This window comes from Cupressus sempervirens, chromosome 5, assembly GCF_028749045.1.
Source record: "Cupressus sempervirens isolate cs-2001-9-10 chromosome 5, ASM2874904v1, whole genome shotgun sequence".
NCBI lineage: Eukaryota > Viridiplantae > Streptophyta > Pinopsida > Cupressales > Cupressaceae > Cupressus > Cupressus sempervirens.
This window is the reverse complement of record NC_143122.1, coordinates 315,980,588-315,997,801: the sequence shown is the minus strand read 5'-3', so window position 1 is coordinate 315,997,801 and position 17,214 is coordinate 315,980,588. Positions and strand designations below refer to the sequence as shown.

General features: G+C 35.5%; 1 protein-coding gene across 1 annotated transcript; it reads right to left on the bottom strand.

The window, feature by feature from the left end:
* Nucleotides 1-8,369: 8,369 nt before the first annotated feature.
* On the bottom strand, nt 8,370-9,044 carry LOC149555919 (uncharacterized). Its single transcript, XM_089829627.1, has one exon. The coding sequence runs from the start codon at nt 9,042-9,044 to the stop codon at nt 8,370-8,372; it is 675 nt and encodes a 224-aa protein (XP_089685753.1).
* Nucleotides 9,045-17,214: the final 8,170 nt, after the last annotated feature.

Sequence of the window (17,214 nt, the reverse complement as noted above, 5' to 3'; positions counted from 1 at the left end):
ATATTCAACTCAAAAACTTAATGATTTGTTTAAAAAAAAATTTTAAAAATTGGCTTGTATCCTCAAAATTGTAGATTTTCCTGCCTCGGTTATAAATCAGGAAATTCGTGTTATAAATATATCAAGCATGAAAATTCATGCTATAAATATATCATGTATGAAAATTCATGTTATAAATCAGGAAGTTTTTAACCAGTGTGCATTACATACGACCACTTATCACAGTTATAAAACTCCTATCAATGTTTTAACCAGTTTTTGGTCTATTTCAATGTTTTCCAAATCCAACAACCACTTATCACAGTTTTAAATCAGGTAGGTTTTAACGAGTGTTTCAATCAATATAAAATGAAGCTTTCAATGTTATAACCAGTGTTTGAATGGGACATTTTGGTCTGATTCAACTTATTCAAAATCCAACCACCCCAAACTGTTCTTTTAAATGGAACAAGAAAATGAAGCTTTTGGTTTGTAGGTGACCGCCCTAATAAATATGAAAACATCAAATCTTGTTTTTTGGATCCAATTTCTTGTCCTTTGATTCATTTTGTACTGTAAATAGAGATGGGAAGGTGAGATTGAAGAAAGAAAAAAAGATTCAACAAATATAGGTGGGTTTGATGGTGATAGAATCAATAATATGATGGAACTGAAAAAATCAGAGATCTCAAAAAGAGGAGCAGAAATAAATATCTAAATCAAGAGAGTTAACATATCATCCACACTGTGGATAATGAAGCCATGGCCTCCCCATCATGTCACCAAACTTAGTTTTCTATGTGTTATAGTTTTGAAGAAAATTATGTTTTGACATATTTTGAAGGAAGTTTGTTGAATGCAATTATTTTTCTAATAGTTATTTGGATATTATTTGGTTTTTATTAATTTGTTATTATTCTCATGAAAGAGTGTAGAGAGATTTGAAATGTTGAAAAAAATGTATGCACAAAAATATTAGTATTGTAGATTATGAAAATGTGATATAATTAAATATTATTTATAATTTGAAATGGTCTTGATTGAGATATTTATTGTGTGGTTTTTTAAATCTAATATTAAAAATGAGAATGAAAACTTATTTTAAAGAATAAAGGTTTTGAATGGATCTTAGAAATATTGTTTTTGAAATTAAAAGCGACCAAAAACAAGGGGGTCGGCCCTTAACAGTCAAAAGGTTGGTAACTAGCACATTACCAGTCAGTAACAAAAATCGACAAACAGAACAGGAGTACTAGCAGGCCGAGACTTAAACCATAAACCAGAAAGCTAGAACCAGAAAGGAAACAACCTAACTACTAACCACATAGTCCAAAAAGGCATCCAGGCCTAATAAAAACTTAAATACAGCTGATAACCAGCAAAACCATAACTACCATAAAAGTATATAAAGTCTTTGGATCCTTAGATCCCCATAACTGAACAGAACTAAAAAAGACTTATATTTCTTTTTTCCCTTTTCCCCTTGCATGAAGTAGAATCTAGGCCCAGTCATTGGCAAGAAACTTGAAGAGTAATTTGTTGTCCTCCATGTCCAAACCAACTTCCTCCTTCTCTTGTGCCAGCAATTGGAGTGTAGTGGCAGCCGCATGAGTTACTTTAAGTCCAAACTTGGAGAAGGTGAAAAACCCCTCCTCCAAAGCTTTGACCCTTTCCTCTAGGTTCATGTAATGCTCCTCCACCACCTCAGTCTCCTCTTTATGCTCCTCAACCTTCTTTGCAACAACCTCCTTCATTTTTTGTCCCTATGGTTTATCTTATAGCACCCGTGGGTTAGAGGAGATCATCGAATTTTCCTTAATAGGGGAAGAAATGGTAATTGGGGAATTATCCTTTTTGGTCATCTCATCACAAAAAGTAATAGGTTTAAGTGAGAAGCTGGCTGAAACATGGGTTTTCTCAGTATTCCTTTCTTTGTCGTCCAACACTTGAGTTTGAGTATCATCCATCAAAATGTTCCCAGAATTGAAACTTTTTTCCCCCTCCTCATTATCTTCATCCTTTTTGGAGTTGGAAATATTTTCCTCCTCCCTTCTGTCACTATTATTACTTGAACTATCTTCTTCAACTTCCTCAACAGGGTATCTGATGGACTTCTGCTTAACCCTAGCCTGGGACCGAGCTAACCTACCAGACCTTCTTCTTTCTTTTCCCCCAATATCCTCACCAAAATCCTATCCAACAACCTCAACCACCTTATCAACTTTAATTTTCTTGTTTCCCTTTTCTTCTAGGGCTATGTCAGGTTTTTTCTTTTTCTTAGTATCCTTGCTAGGAGATGGCCTAGGAGTATAGATTTTCGTCCTCGTATTGGAGCTCGAGGGGGAACTTGGACTATGGCGGGGGTTTTCCACTACAACCTCTCTGGGAGGACACAAAGCTAAGTGGAAATAATACAGATGAAAAATTAACCCCTGATGAATAATTGTGAAGTTTAAGCCTTTACTCTTTTTTTCCCTTATATCATTAATCATATCCTCAAGCGAATGCAGAAGGAAAAATGAAATGGAAATGAAATCCCTATTTCTAAAGTGATTCAACAAAGGAAAATGATAATAATAGCACATTCCAAACCTGCCTTCCAGAGTGAGATACTTCATCAGGACCAGACACACATCATCCCAAGGCTGAGGTAACTTATCCCTTTTAAACTCTCCTCTGTATCGAATCGACTCCTCATTCTCTGCAAAGAAGTTATTCATGCTAGCCTCATCCAAGACTTTAGTGACTTTCTTCCATTGTTTGCCCTTCACTGTGAGTCCTGTTGCCATGGAAATTACCTCCTCCGTGACTTGAAAAGTAATGTCGTTGATTGTAACCTTCCTATCGCTCCAATTATTCACAAATTGTAACACACAGTTTTCATCGTACCCAGCCATGGACATCATGTAGGGTAAAAAACCCCCTTCTTTCAGAAGATACCAGGTTGCCATCTTGTCCTTGAAGTTCTCAACTCTCATTGGTTCCAACCAATTCAGATCACCTCCCATTTCAATTCCTCCACTATCCAGCCTCTCTTCCTCAGAAATACGCAACAGAACTTTATTACTTTCAAATTCTTTGTGGCTACTCTCTTGCTTAAATCCTTTGAGGAAATAGGGATTAAAATTACAGACCCATGTATGATGTGCTCCAGAATCCCATAACATCTTATTATGAGATTTGTGGGTATTACAAAACCTAATTTTCTCTCCTCGTCGATTTCTGACATCCCAATCCATAATATCTATCGTACTTCCTTTTGGAGAGCGATTCGAAGCTTGCAACAAGTTTCCATAATTACGAAAAGACAATTTCCTTAATTCGTAATTACTCCACTTGTCATTTGTACAACCACGTCTGTCTCTTATTTCCAAAATGCTAAAGTTTAATTTAGCGACAAAGTTCTCCATCTTGCCAAATTTGGCCTTACTTTTAAATTTAGTGATCACCATTTTGAATTTTGCTGCCTTTTTCCTTGGATATCAACATCCTTGGATTTTCGTTGATATCAACTAAATTTTCCCAGCATGTGATTGCTCTAATGTTAAACCCCATGGAAGCCGCAGCGTCTGCCACTTCATTACCCTCCCAGTAGATATGCTGTAGGTGGACCATTCTCATTTCCTCCAATATATTTTTAATATCCAGGATGATATTTCTAATCTTCCATCCCAATTTTGCCTCCCCCTTTACCCAATCAATCACTTGTTTGGAATCCCCTTCTATAGTTAACTCTAAAATGTTTCTTTCCCTAGAGAGTTGAAGACCCCATAATAATGTTGTAGCTTCTGCCACATTATTGCTACCAATCCCCGCCTGGCCTGCATAAACCAATAGCACATCACCATTCCTATCTCTCAGCACACCTCCAGCCGCTCCCTGTCCTCCTTTCATAGCTCCGTCAAAATTCAGTTTATACTATGTGATGGTGGGTGGTCTCCATATCGTCTGTAGTCTCCTCCTCCTAGCGAAGTTATCAAAAAGGAAGAAATCCTCTTGACAACCCCAATTCTCAGCCACAATGCCTTCAAGTCTTTTGGGTTCCTCCTTTGGCATCTTGTATTTAGCTACCCTTAGATTTTCCTTCAACAGTTTGTTCATCACTCCAAAAACCACTTTAACTGTCCTTTTTTCCTCCCTGAATATCCTGTTATTCCTTTCTTTCCATATGCGCCAACATACATATGGTGGGATAATCTTCCATAAAAGGATTAGTCTTAGATGATGGAATGGGCAATCCCAATTGTCCACAAACTGTCCCAAGTTATCTTTCATGACCCAAGCCACCCCCAATCTTTCCCAAACCTTAGTCCATATGTCAACTGCAAACTAACATTCAATGAAAAGGTGGTAAATACTTTCTTCCTTTTGTTCACAAAGGCAGCAACGGTTTGTTATGTAGAATCCCCTCTTTTTCAAATTATCAATTGTTAAAAAATTTCCATGTTGAACCATCCACCAAAAGAAATTAATCTTACGTATAAGGTTATTGATCCACACCTTGCTCCATGTAGTTGGGCATAGTTCCTTATTGAACATTAAGGTATAAGCAGATTTGACAGTGAAGTTCCCATTCGGAGTTAAATCCCAAGCCATGATATCCTTCTGTCGCAATAATGGGAGTCTCTATTCCTTTATTAGTTCTTCCAGTTCCTCAATTAGAATAACTATCTCACGTGGATAGTCCTCCTTCTACAGCTTCTTCCATCTCCTCCCTTGATCAATGTAGTCTCCCACTTTAACCCCTATGTCCCCCTTAAGGAGTTCCATTAAACCACTATATTTACTTAAGGCTAGTGGTTTCCCATCTGTCCACCTGTCTTCCCAAAACCTTATATTGAAGCCATTGCCCACAATCCACCTCAATCCTTCTCTTAGCAGCCCTCTATTTCTAACAATGTTCTGCCAGATCTTTGAACCTCTCGGGAGGTCATTATTATATAGGTTCCACTGAAAGGAGGTATTAGACAAATATTTAGCTTTCATAATATTTCCCCATCCCATGTTTCCATCTACCAGTCTCCATCCAATTTTTGTTGGAAGAGCTTTATTAAGGTCTTACATTCTTCTAATCCCAAGCCCCTTCTAATCCCAAGCCCCCCCTTAGCTTTTGGTTTACACACCTCCTCCCAGTTGACCAGATCCAATTTATTTTTCTCTTCAGTCCCTGACCACAGGAAATTCCTTTGAATTCTCTCAATTTTCTCAGCCATATTTAGATTAATCTTAAATATGGATAAGAAATAAATAGGGATTCCCTGAAGAGTAGCAACAATCAGTTGTAGTTTTCTGGCATTGCTTAATATCTTCCCTTTCCACCCTGCAAGCTTCTTTTGAATTCTCTCCACTATTGTATTCCAAAATTCATTAGAAACCTCCTTGGTAGTGAGGGGGAGGCCTAAATAAGTGTTTGGGAGGCAAGCAGATTGGAAATCCAAGATTTTCCTAATCCTTCTTTGAAGTGAAGAATCAGTGTTAAAGAAATAAATCTTGCTTTTATGGTAGTTCACCCATTGCCTTGAGCTTTCTTCATAATTATGTAAAATCATTTTCCAGGCTTCAGCCTCCATGATTGAAGATTCCCCAAATAGGAAGGTATCATCCAAAAATTGTTGTATAACCTCAGCTTCAGCATTAGTGGTTGGTTTAACACCTTTGATGCAGCCTAAATCCGCTAATTTACAAAATGACCTTCCCAAGACTTCTGCTACCATGATAAACAAGTAAGGTGAGAGCAGGTCACCCTGTCTTAAGCCTTTTCCTGCCATTGTGTCACCCCATGGGAACCCATTTAGTAGGACAGAGTACTGCACTAAGCTCACCATCAACATGATCAGGTTTATAATCCTATTGTTAAATCCAATTCTTTCTAGTACATCCTGAAGGAAGTCCCAATTGACCTTATCATAAGCTTTGGAAATGTCCAACTTGAATGTCATTCCTGGTTGCCTGCTCTTTTCCATTGAATGGATAACCTCATGGATTGTAATAGCCGCATCAAGGATATGCCTTGCTGGAACAAACCCCTTCTGAGGACTACCAATAATTTTTTCTAAGAGAGGCTTTAATCTATTCACTAAAACCGTGGCAAAGACCTTGTAGATAGTATTACATAGACTTATAGGTCTAAAATCATTCAAATTCAGAGGATTGGATTTTTTTGGAACAAGGACAATAAAGGTCTTATTTATGCTCCATAGTAGTTTACCTATTCTGAAAAAATCCCTAGTCACCCAAATTACCTCTGATTTGATCACCTCCTAGAAATGCTGAAAGAAAGCAGGTGGGAAACCATCGGGGCCTAGAGCCTTGAAAGCTTTCATTGAGAACACTGCCTTTTTCACTTCGTCTTCCATGATCTTACCAAGGATCAGATCATTTTCCACTTCTCTTATACTCCTTGGGATTGAATTAATCAGACTTCTGCTAATCACCTGGTTCCCAACGAAGTTATCTTTCTTAAGTGCCTTACTGAAGTGGTCTACCACAAGTTTCCCCAATTTCTCTTGCTCTTTCAACACCCCTCCCCCTTCTTCATTTAGTTTTGAGATAGTGTTTCTTCTTTTGTGGTTAGAAGCAGATCTGTGAAAAAAAATGGTATTTTTGTCCCCTCCTTCAGCCATTGAATTCAAGATCTTTGTTTCGAGAAAATTTCCTCCTTTTGGAGGATCTCTTTCCACCTCCTTCTAAGTTTCTCCTCTTCCTGAATAATCTCCTTCGAGTTATTCCCTTCTGCAATAACCCCTTGGAGTTTTTTTAGCTTTTCCTCTACTTCTTTACTTTTAAAAAGGTCCCCAAATGAACTTTTAGCCCATGCTTTGACATTTCTTCGAATATTATCAAGTTTCTGGGTAAGTCTGTACAATGCAGTACCTTCTATTCTTATATTCCACCACTCCTGAATCTTATCTTTGAATTTCGGATGTGACTCCCACATTATTTCATATCTAAAAGGTTTATTTCCCCCCTTAAAGCCATCCTCCCCATGGAATAAAATGGGTGAGTGGTCAGACACCGTTCTATTGAGATTCTCCAAGTAGGAGTTACCCATGCTACTCCAATTCCCTGACAGTAATAATCTGTCCAACATAACTTGAATGAGATCCTCACCTTTCCTATTATTAGTCCAGGTGTATGGGTTACCCCTCAGCTCCACATCCATGAAGTCCAACTTCCTCGTAAATTCACTTAGGTCTTGCAAGCTCTCCTGACATTCTCTGTTGCCTCCCCTCTTCTCTGGATGGTAAAGAGGAGTATTGAAATCACCCATACACATCCATTTCTCTTCCAACATAGTTTTAGATATCCTTATCAAATTGTCATACATTTCCTTCCTCCCTAATCTGTTATTACGTGCATAGATATTAATCAGTTTCCAATTGTGGCTATTCGATTGGAAATGAGTAATTATAAAGTTTTTTTCCTTCCAAATCTCATAGCCCTTCAATGAGTTTAGACTCCACATGGTAGCAATTCCCCCTGATGCTCCATCTGAATCCCTATGTAAATACCCTACCCCTGGCCAGATATAGCTAGCAATTTTATCAAAATTTGAGCTAGACATTTTTGTCTCTTGAATTAACACACAGTTTATTTTTTCTTGAGATATTAATTGCTTAAGAGCATACTGCTTCTGGGGATTATTCAATCCCCTTATATTCCATGAAAGGAGTTTCATTTCTTACCTTTTGTTATTGTCTCCACTGTAAGCTTTTTACCACTAGCTACATCTCTAGCAGTTTGCTTTGTCCTAGTAACTCTGCTTGATGGTCTTCCTATTGTTCCTGATACTCCAATATCTGGTTTTCTCCCCCCCCCCCTTCTCTTCTTCTTTTGCACTTCGCATTCACCATTATCCTCCTCCTGAGGTGAAGAGGGGCTCATCTCCTTATCCATATTATCAATGCTTGCCATTACTCTCATCACTATCTCATCCTGTGAGGCCTTGACCATCCTCACAGGGGTGCAAACTAACTCCCTTAAATCACCTTCCTTAGGCTTATGGTCCCCCCCCCCTGTGTTGTTGAGGAGCCCATAATAGAGGAGGTTACCCCTTTCTCCTTGGAAGGGGTTTCAAGCTTGCTCCCCCCAATCTGGATTGTTGTCAAATCCTGCAGAGTGTTGGTTCCTTCTATTTCTCCATCTTTCAAACACTCCTCCGCCGAAGTCCTCACCAAAGGTGATCCCAAAAGATCCTCCAAATCTCTTTTGAAAGGGTATTCCTCTGGTTCCTTCTCATCTTCCTTAGTATCCTTTCCCCTAGGACTCAAACAGTTATCCTGCATGGAGGTCATATTGGGCAAGGTCATAGAAGGTTTCATTACTATCTTCTCAGTCAGTACTGAAGGTTCCCCAATGGTCTCCATAACTATCCCTGGAGAGCTCTCCTTCTATTTATCTTTTTGCATTTTAGCTTTGCAATCCACGATAAGGTGACCAAATTGCCCACATCTTTGGCAAAACAAGCCTGTATTCTCATATTCTATGGGCTGAAATCTCTCACCCCATTTAGTTTTTAAAGTGACCACAGTAGGTAGTGTTATGTTTAGTGCTGCATTCACACAGAATCTAGCATAGACAAGTCTCGATTTTTGTATTGTCACTTTGTCAGTAGTAACAAAATGACCAACAAAGTTCCCCACCCATCTTAATATCCTTTCATCCCAAAATTCCAGAGGGAGGCCAGGAAATCTTACCCATATTAGGGCAAGTTTGTTTAGCTCCAAACTAGCATCAAAGCTCGGATGCCATCTAGTCAGGGCCAGACAATGTTTCCCAAAATACCAAGTCCCAGAAAGAACCACATTGAGATCTTCTTCTGTGGTAAATCTAAAACAAAAAAGACCACTTGGCATGGCAGAAACACTTACAGTTCCTTTGACCTTCCACTTATGGTCCACCCATTTCCTTACCATCTCGATAGAAGGGCAGAAAGCAACAAATCTGCTAACAACACAAAGTTTGAGGCCAGAAGTCACATTATCCATCATACTATTAGGGAGTGCAATCACAGGACCATCTTGTCCATGAGTAACCTTGGGATTCTCTGTTTTGGGGCTGGACATCTCGGTACCCACGAGCGCACTCTTCTATCCTGACAAAGAACCCACATCCAACTTTTGGGCATCCCTCTGTTGACAGCAAGCAGAACTTCCTCCCCCCAGCTCAGGGATCTCCACTCTCGACCGTCCTTCCTCCAAAGTTGACTTGACATTACCCGACCCATCTACATCCATGGACCCACCGCCAATCAACTGGTCTACATCTCTACACACCACAAGCACCAGTTGCAGGTCCGGGCATGGTGGTGGATCCAGAGGTTTAGGGCCCTCCATCATTCAAAATTCAAAAAGAAAATGGGTGGCAAAGTTATAGAACGAAAGTTGCAGAGTGAAAATATATTAACTAACATATATTTACAAACACATTGTTAAAGTGACCTTGTTAGAGGATTTCACCAAAAGATCATCTTAGAAATATTGTTGTAATGGTGGAAATTTCATATTTCTATTTAGTTTAAGCTTAGATTTATTGAATGATCTAATACTTATATAGCCCTGCCACATGTGATATGTTTATCTCATAATTGATAGTTCTTTTTGTTTGATTTATCTATATGTATATTCCTATATATTAGACCTCATCTCAACCTCATTTGCAATAAAACCAATTAATTCTATATGTATCCATGTATTTATTTGCACACAAATCCTTACACTCATTATGCCTTTATTTTCAGTCCCCAAGTTGGCTCAATCTCCAAGCATGTGGAATTATATCTAAAACTTCACTAGTTGCTATGAGTTTATTTGACACGTATTTTAATGAACAATTATAATTTGTTAGTATTTAAAGATATTCAATTATATAGTTAAAAGCACATTGAACCAATCTTATATTAGACCATTTGAAAGTCTATGCATTTTGTCTTCAATAATTTTCTTACAACCATAAAACTACTTTGTACAAAAGGTAAGTTAGAATAACTACACCCTAGTTCAAGTAAATGACATATAGGTTTGAACAAAAGGGACTCAAATGGTTTTAGGTCTACAAAAACTCTAAGACAATAAACATATTTAGGGCATCAAGTTTTGTACTTTGGAAAGTAATTTCTTTTGAACATTAATTGTATTTCTTAGTCATTGTTGAGAAAGCTAAATGGATCTTGTTAGGATTAGATAGGCAGAAAAATAACAGTTACATGCAAATATAACCAATATCACAAAGGAATAAAGCATACATAAATGAATAGAAAACACAAATATTTAACATGGTTCAACCAATCCAATAGGCTACATCCACCAAACAGTGAGTCTAATATTATTATCTAGTTACTTCAACCTATTACAATCTTCAATCTCCCTTACAGCCCAATATCACTACAAGAGGCTATATATTCACCTTAGAATACCCTAACCCTAAGCTAATATTACATAACTTATGTCAGCCTAACAAGTTAACAGTAAATATACATGACAAGTCAAACTCGAGAAATAGTTGACGAGTCAACTCAAAAATCCTTGACAAGTTAACCAATTTTTTTGGGGGTCAATGCCTCAAACCCCACAGGTTATGAAAAATGTACAAGGCTTTCCTAATCAATCACCAAATATCAACATATCTATCCTTTAATTTATTCTAGAACATTTATTTATATTTATTGTCCCAACCCTTAAATAAATCTATTGTAATTGTGTACTTAATATTTGCATTTTTAATTAGATTTTAGCTATTTAAAAGAGATTTTATTCATTACACTTACAAATAATTAGTTTACACATCATAATACTTAATTAATAGTTTTAATATGTAAAGCTAATTTTCAATCATTATGTGAGTTTTCTTACATGTTGGAGAAAAATAAATGAAAAAAAAAGCTTATTATTAGCTTTTGTAGCATCTTAAATTGTAAACACCTTATTAAGGTGTAAAATTTATGCTTAGTGGGTGCCCATTTTAGTGCTCTTTCATTCGTTCATGCTTTTGATCCCTTTAATCAATGAGTACCCTTAACTATAGGTGTGCCCCATTTAATTATTTCATTCAAATATTATCTATTGTGTACATAGGTCTATTACCATATGTGGCCTATTTCATATGTTTTCCTATTCATACCCCAAGTCGGTGCACATTTTAAAAATCTTTATAATCATATTGACCCCTGATTAAAATTTGAAGCATTTTTGCCATTACAAGGGCAACCTACGTAGTGTGGGTCATAAATTTTATGATCCCATTATTGAAAGTCAATCATATCATGCAAAGTTGGATCTGAATTTGAATTGAATTTTTCTTTGGAAATGGATTCTAAATTTAAAGTTGGCATACTTCAACCCTTTAGCCCTAAAATAGGTTGGAGACGTACAAAAGAAAGTATACCCCTTCCATTTTGGCATCTCATCTTGTGGAATCTATAGAAAAATCATCAAGAAACCAAGAAGATATCAATTCAACTCAAGTAATCAAGGATGGAAGATATTGAGTAATGACTAAATGTAAGTGCACCAAGATGGTGTGCAAAAAGGGGAATGTAAGTGGACACATTTTTTTTTTTGAAATCAAGTAAACCTGATCTTGGAAGACTCATTTGAGGGTTATGCACTCAAAATGAGAAAATGTTTAAAACACAAAAATGTAGTACTCTAAATCTAGTTTCTAAACTATGGAGGTTTTTTTAAAATGGATAAGATTTAACAAGTCAAACCCTGCACGCATAGAAAACTATTCCCATTTTTTACTAAAAATATAACATAGCTATTTCCATGCACTCCACAACACATATAGTTATATTTAGTATTTTGAAAACCCCTTTGGTAGGATGATAGGTAAGAGTTAGATCTAAAAAAAAAATATTTTTATATAATTTTCTGACAAGTAGTTTTTTTCCATGATTTTTTGAAGTGACCCCATCCTAACATTTTGGTACCCCTTAGTATGTTGGGCATAACTTGCATCAAAATAATCTAAAATCAACACTTAGAAAAAAGATTATATAGAATCAAGTGTATAATAATAATACGTAATTTATTTGCATTTGGTTAACTAGATCAAAATTTATTTTAAAAAAATGGTAGACGTATGTATCAAAGGACTATCAATACACTAATATAAAAAAATTAACTTCACAATGCTAATCTTGTCAAAAAACAAAAAATAGTATATGGTTAGATAGGAAAGAAAATGTGTGAGATTATAGTGGTAATTTTAGAGATACTCACTTCACCATTTGCAAACATGATGAAGTCAAAGACGAGAATTAATCTTAGAAGATGAAAAAATGTCTAAAGCAATGAAGATGGAGGGAAAACATCAACCCAAGCCTTTGTATAGTTTAACATGTCTATGACCTAGCCTAAATATGACTACACTTTCTCTTTATCAAAATACGACCACATTATGCTTAGTAAGAGTAAATTGTCATACTATACATAATGTCATCTTGTTATGTATAGAAAAACTATACTAGTCATAACATGATCATGTTATATCTAAGTAAAAATAAAGTCAATTATTCAGAGGCCTAATAGGCCTAATTAGGCCCAGTTAAAGAAGCAACTATCCAAAAATGGATTGATTTCAAACAATAAATGATTGGATCAACTAGGGAACTCTAAACAAATGTCTAAATCCTGAGTTTCATGCTTTGAATTAGCCATGCATGGGACACATTAGAACCATCAAGTGTGCCCTATACCTATACATGGTGGAGTTGATGTCATGGTTATATATTGTTATGCTCAGTGTTAATTGTTCAATCATTTCATCATCTAGTTTAGAATATTGTGAGAGTAATCAAAAAAAATAATGTAAGAAAAATATGTATTACCAAAGACTACCAAAAGACCACCATAAAAGGAGAATGGTGGAGGGACGATGCACAGTGGGTTTTATACAAAGATTAAAATGTTAATTATATCAAGGAAAGTTTAGCTTTTGGAACTTAGACTATGGATCTTGGAATTTTGTTGTTCATCCAAATGGAGACCCTTATAGGGAAGACCTAATTGCAATGCAACAATACAATATAAGTTCAAGATATAGAAGAGAGATTCTTGAGGTTGAACCAGAAGATAAATCATCTTTTGAAGAAGTGACAGAGAGTGTTGCTGAAAGCTCAAAGGTACATCGATTCATTTTAGTCAACTTTCTCTTTGATTTTTATCATGTAGGAAAATTCAATGATGGTTTTTTGTGTATATGTTGAATAGGAGGAAGAAGGGTCTAAAATTGAGTCAAGGGTGGAGATAAACAAGGAAACCTATAGTAAAATTATTCTCGAATGGATAGAAAATTATTGGAGCTCTTGTGCATATGAAAGGAAAATTGATGGTCAACATTGATAGCCAATTTAGTGTAGATCTTGGAACAATGAAATGTGTTGACAAGTACTCTAGTGAACATATGAATATAATTCTCTCTCTCTCTCTCTCTCTCTCTATATATATATATATATATATATATATATATATATATACACACACACACACACACACACACACACACACACACACACACACACACACACACATACATACATACATATATTTGTGTTCATAAAATTATTTTCCTTGATAAAAGTAATAATTAACTGTGTATGAATGAATGAACTCACCAAAGACACAATTAATAAACAAAGAATGATTGTCTTATAAGTCAAAAGCTCATCAACCAACTTGTATGCATGCGTACTCAAAAAATAAATTTCAAACAAGAGAGGTAAAATTTTCCATGATAGTCAAGTAGTTGCAGGTTTCATCTTCATCAAAATTTTTAGTTATATCATGTGTTAAGTAAAACCAACGTGAATGTTAACTAGGTCATCACAGTCTCAACAATCTCAGGAATCATTAGAGCCTATCAATATGCCACCACCACCAAATTTGGAGGGCATGGAAATGCAACCATCAGATTATCATATGCAGTACACTTAATTTTATATGTTGTAATCATTTTGTCACTTGTATACATGAGCTTGTTTACATTGTAACAAATGTATGCATAAGTACTTGGGTTTAAGTATGTAGTTTTTACTCTGCATGTTAATGGGGTATGTAGTTTTGTCATTAGTGTCAATGTCTATAAATACCATTATTTCTATGAAATAAATATTTCTTTTAGATTTCTTAGGAAGCTTATGTACAACCATTGAATCCTAATTCACAAAATTCTTCAGAATGGCAAGAGAAAGAACAAGAACAAGAACATATCGGTGGAGATGCAAAGAGGTATACATTTTGGAATCAAGGTGGGCTTGATATCGTTTTTGATAGTTGGAATACTTTATATATTGTCTTCTCTCCTATATCTTTTTATAAGATCATGTTAAGTTGTGTTTTAGTGCACCTATTTTTTTTAGGTATCTATAGAGTTTATCAATAAACATTAGATTTATATTTACATGTAGGTACCATAAAAGAACAAGGAGGTCTAGTTGGGAGAAAGTTTCAGAATTAGTGACATCAATTGAGGCGAGATATCTAAGATTATGTTTTCCTTCTTGATTTATGAAGTAGGTGATTCTTGTTATCCAAATTATACCTACTTCTATTAGGGTTTTTCCATTTTTTCTCTGTCTCCTCTCTCTCTAGATATAAATTTATTGCATATCCAATGGGTGTATCTCCTCCATTGACAAATATAAGTGATTCTAGAGACTTGACATTAAATGGAGATTGTTGGTTCCCAAATATACCACAGTCAAGAAAATGAACCAGATGTCCCTTGAGGAAAGAAGATATTGGTTTATTAAAAGCATTTGAGTACATCTGCACTAAAGACCTTCTACTACTACTTGAGTTACTAGTTGATGGTGAGTATTCATCATCATCATCAGACATAAGCTCACATGCATATCTTACTTATTTCCTTTGTCGCTTTCCCCTTCCTAGATCTTCAAGTCCTTATTCATAACTTATGGCATGGGTCCAAGAAGCTATTCCTACTCTTTCCCATTAACTAAGTGGGATTTGTCTCTTACTCTTGAGTAATTCGTTAGTAGTTTCATTCTTAATAGAATTCATAATAAGATTCTCTATAGCTAGTTTTCTTCTTGATCACTAGAGTATTTTCTCCTCAACTAAACATTTTGTAATTAGTTGATATAAAGTCACAATTTTCTCATGGCTAATCCTTTAGGCATCTGATTGAATAGAATGTGATTGAGCCTATAGATCCACAAAAGGTTTGAAATCTAGACATGGTGGAATAATAGTACTAGATCCATCAAATATGCCCTAAGGGGTCATAACCCCTTATGACATACTTTTTGGCTATAATGGGATGAAAGGGGCCATAAAGGGTCCTAAAACTTCTTGAAAGAGATATTCCTTGACCCCTTATGACCCCATATGATACCTTGGGACACATTACAACCATCAAGTGTTCCTTAAGGGTTCTTATAACCTCTTAGAGCATACTCGATGGATCTAATACTATTCTTCCATCAGATCTAAATTTCAACCCTTTTGTGGATCTACAGGATCAATCATGAGCCTAAAGGATTGACCAAGAGAAAAATGTGATTATATATCAACTAATTGCAAAATATTCAGTTGAGGAAAAGATATTGTAGTGATCAAAAAGAAAATTGGCTATTGAGAATCTGGTTACGAATTATGTTAAGAATGAAACTATTAATGAATTACTCAAGATTAAGAGACAAATTCCACCTAGTTAATGGGAAACAATGGGAAGAGATTATTGGACCCATGAAACAAGTTATAGATAAGGACCTGAAGAGATAGGAAGGGGGAAAAAGTAAGTTATGCATGTGAGCCTATGTCAGATGATGATGATAAATACTCATCATCTACTAGTAGCTCAAGTAGTGACAAAATGTATTTAGTGTAGATGTACTCAAAAACAAAAATTTTAGATAGAGAAGTGAAAAGTGTCACAAAATTCAATTTGAACTCTCTCTCTCTCTCTCTCTCTCTCTCTCTCTCTCTCTCTCTCTCTCTCTCTCTCTCTCTCTCTCTCTCTCTCTCTCTCTCTCTCTCTCTCTCTCTCGTATCCCCTTATGACATACTTGATACTTGATGGCTATAATAGGGTGAAAGGGGCCATAATGGGTCCTAAAACTTCTTAAAAGAGATATTATCTGACCCCTTATGACCCCATATGACACCTTGGGACACATTACAACCATCAAGTGTGCCTTAAGGGTTCTTATGACCTCTTAAAGCATTCTCGATGGATCTAATACTATTCATCCATCAGATCTAAATTTCAACCCTTTTGTGGATCTACAGGATCAATCATGAGCCTAGAGGATTGACCAAGAGAAAAATGTGATTATATATCAACTAATTATAAAATATTCAATTGACAAAAAGATATTGTAGTGATCAAAAAGAAAATTGGCTATTGAGAATCTAGTTATGAATTTTATTAAGAATGAAACCATTAATGAATTACTCTAGATTAAGAGACAAAGTGCACCTAGTTAATGGGAAAGAGTGGGAAGAGATTATTGGACCCATGAAACAAGTTACAGATAAGGACCTAAAGAGATAGGAAGGGGACAAAAGTAAGTTATGCATGTGAGCCTATGTCTGATGATGATGATAAATACTCATCATCTACTAGTAGCTCAAGTAGTGACAAAAGGTATTTAGTGCACATGTACTCATAAACAAAATTTTAAGATAGAGAAGTAAAAAGTATTGTGGAATTATCCATGGAGCAATGTGAACCCTCTCTCTCTCTCTCTCTCTCTCTCTCTCTCTCTCTCTATATATATATATATATATATATATATATATATGTGTGTGTGTGTGTGTGTATGTATGTATGTATGTATGTATTTCTCTCTCTCTCTCTCTCTCTCTATATATATATATATATATGTATATGTATGTATGTATGTATGTATGTATGTATGTATGTGTGTGTGTGTACACATATATATATACATATACATACATACACACACACACACACACACACACATATATATATACACACACATATACATACATACATACATACATACATACATACATACATACATACATACATACATACATACATACATACATATATATATATATATATATATATATATATATATATATATATATATATATATATATATCCCACTCTAAATCTCTCCCATTGCTTCTAGTTTTGCATAACTTGATGGGGTTATGGAGAACTAGATGCAATGATTTTAGTTCTTCATAACATGGCTACATTTTATTATGCATAACATAATCACATTATTAGTAAGTT

Excerpts from the sequence above, each read along its gene's own strand:
- LOC149555919 (XM_089829627.1), bottom strand. The coding sequence starts at position 9,044 with ATGTCCAGCCCCAAAACAGAGAATCCCAAGGTTACTCATGGACAAGAT.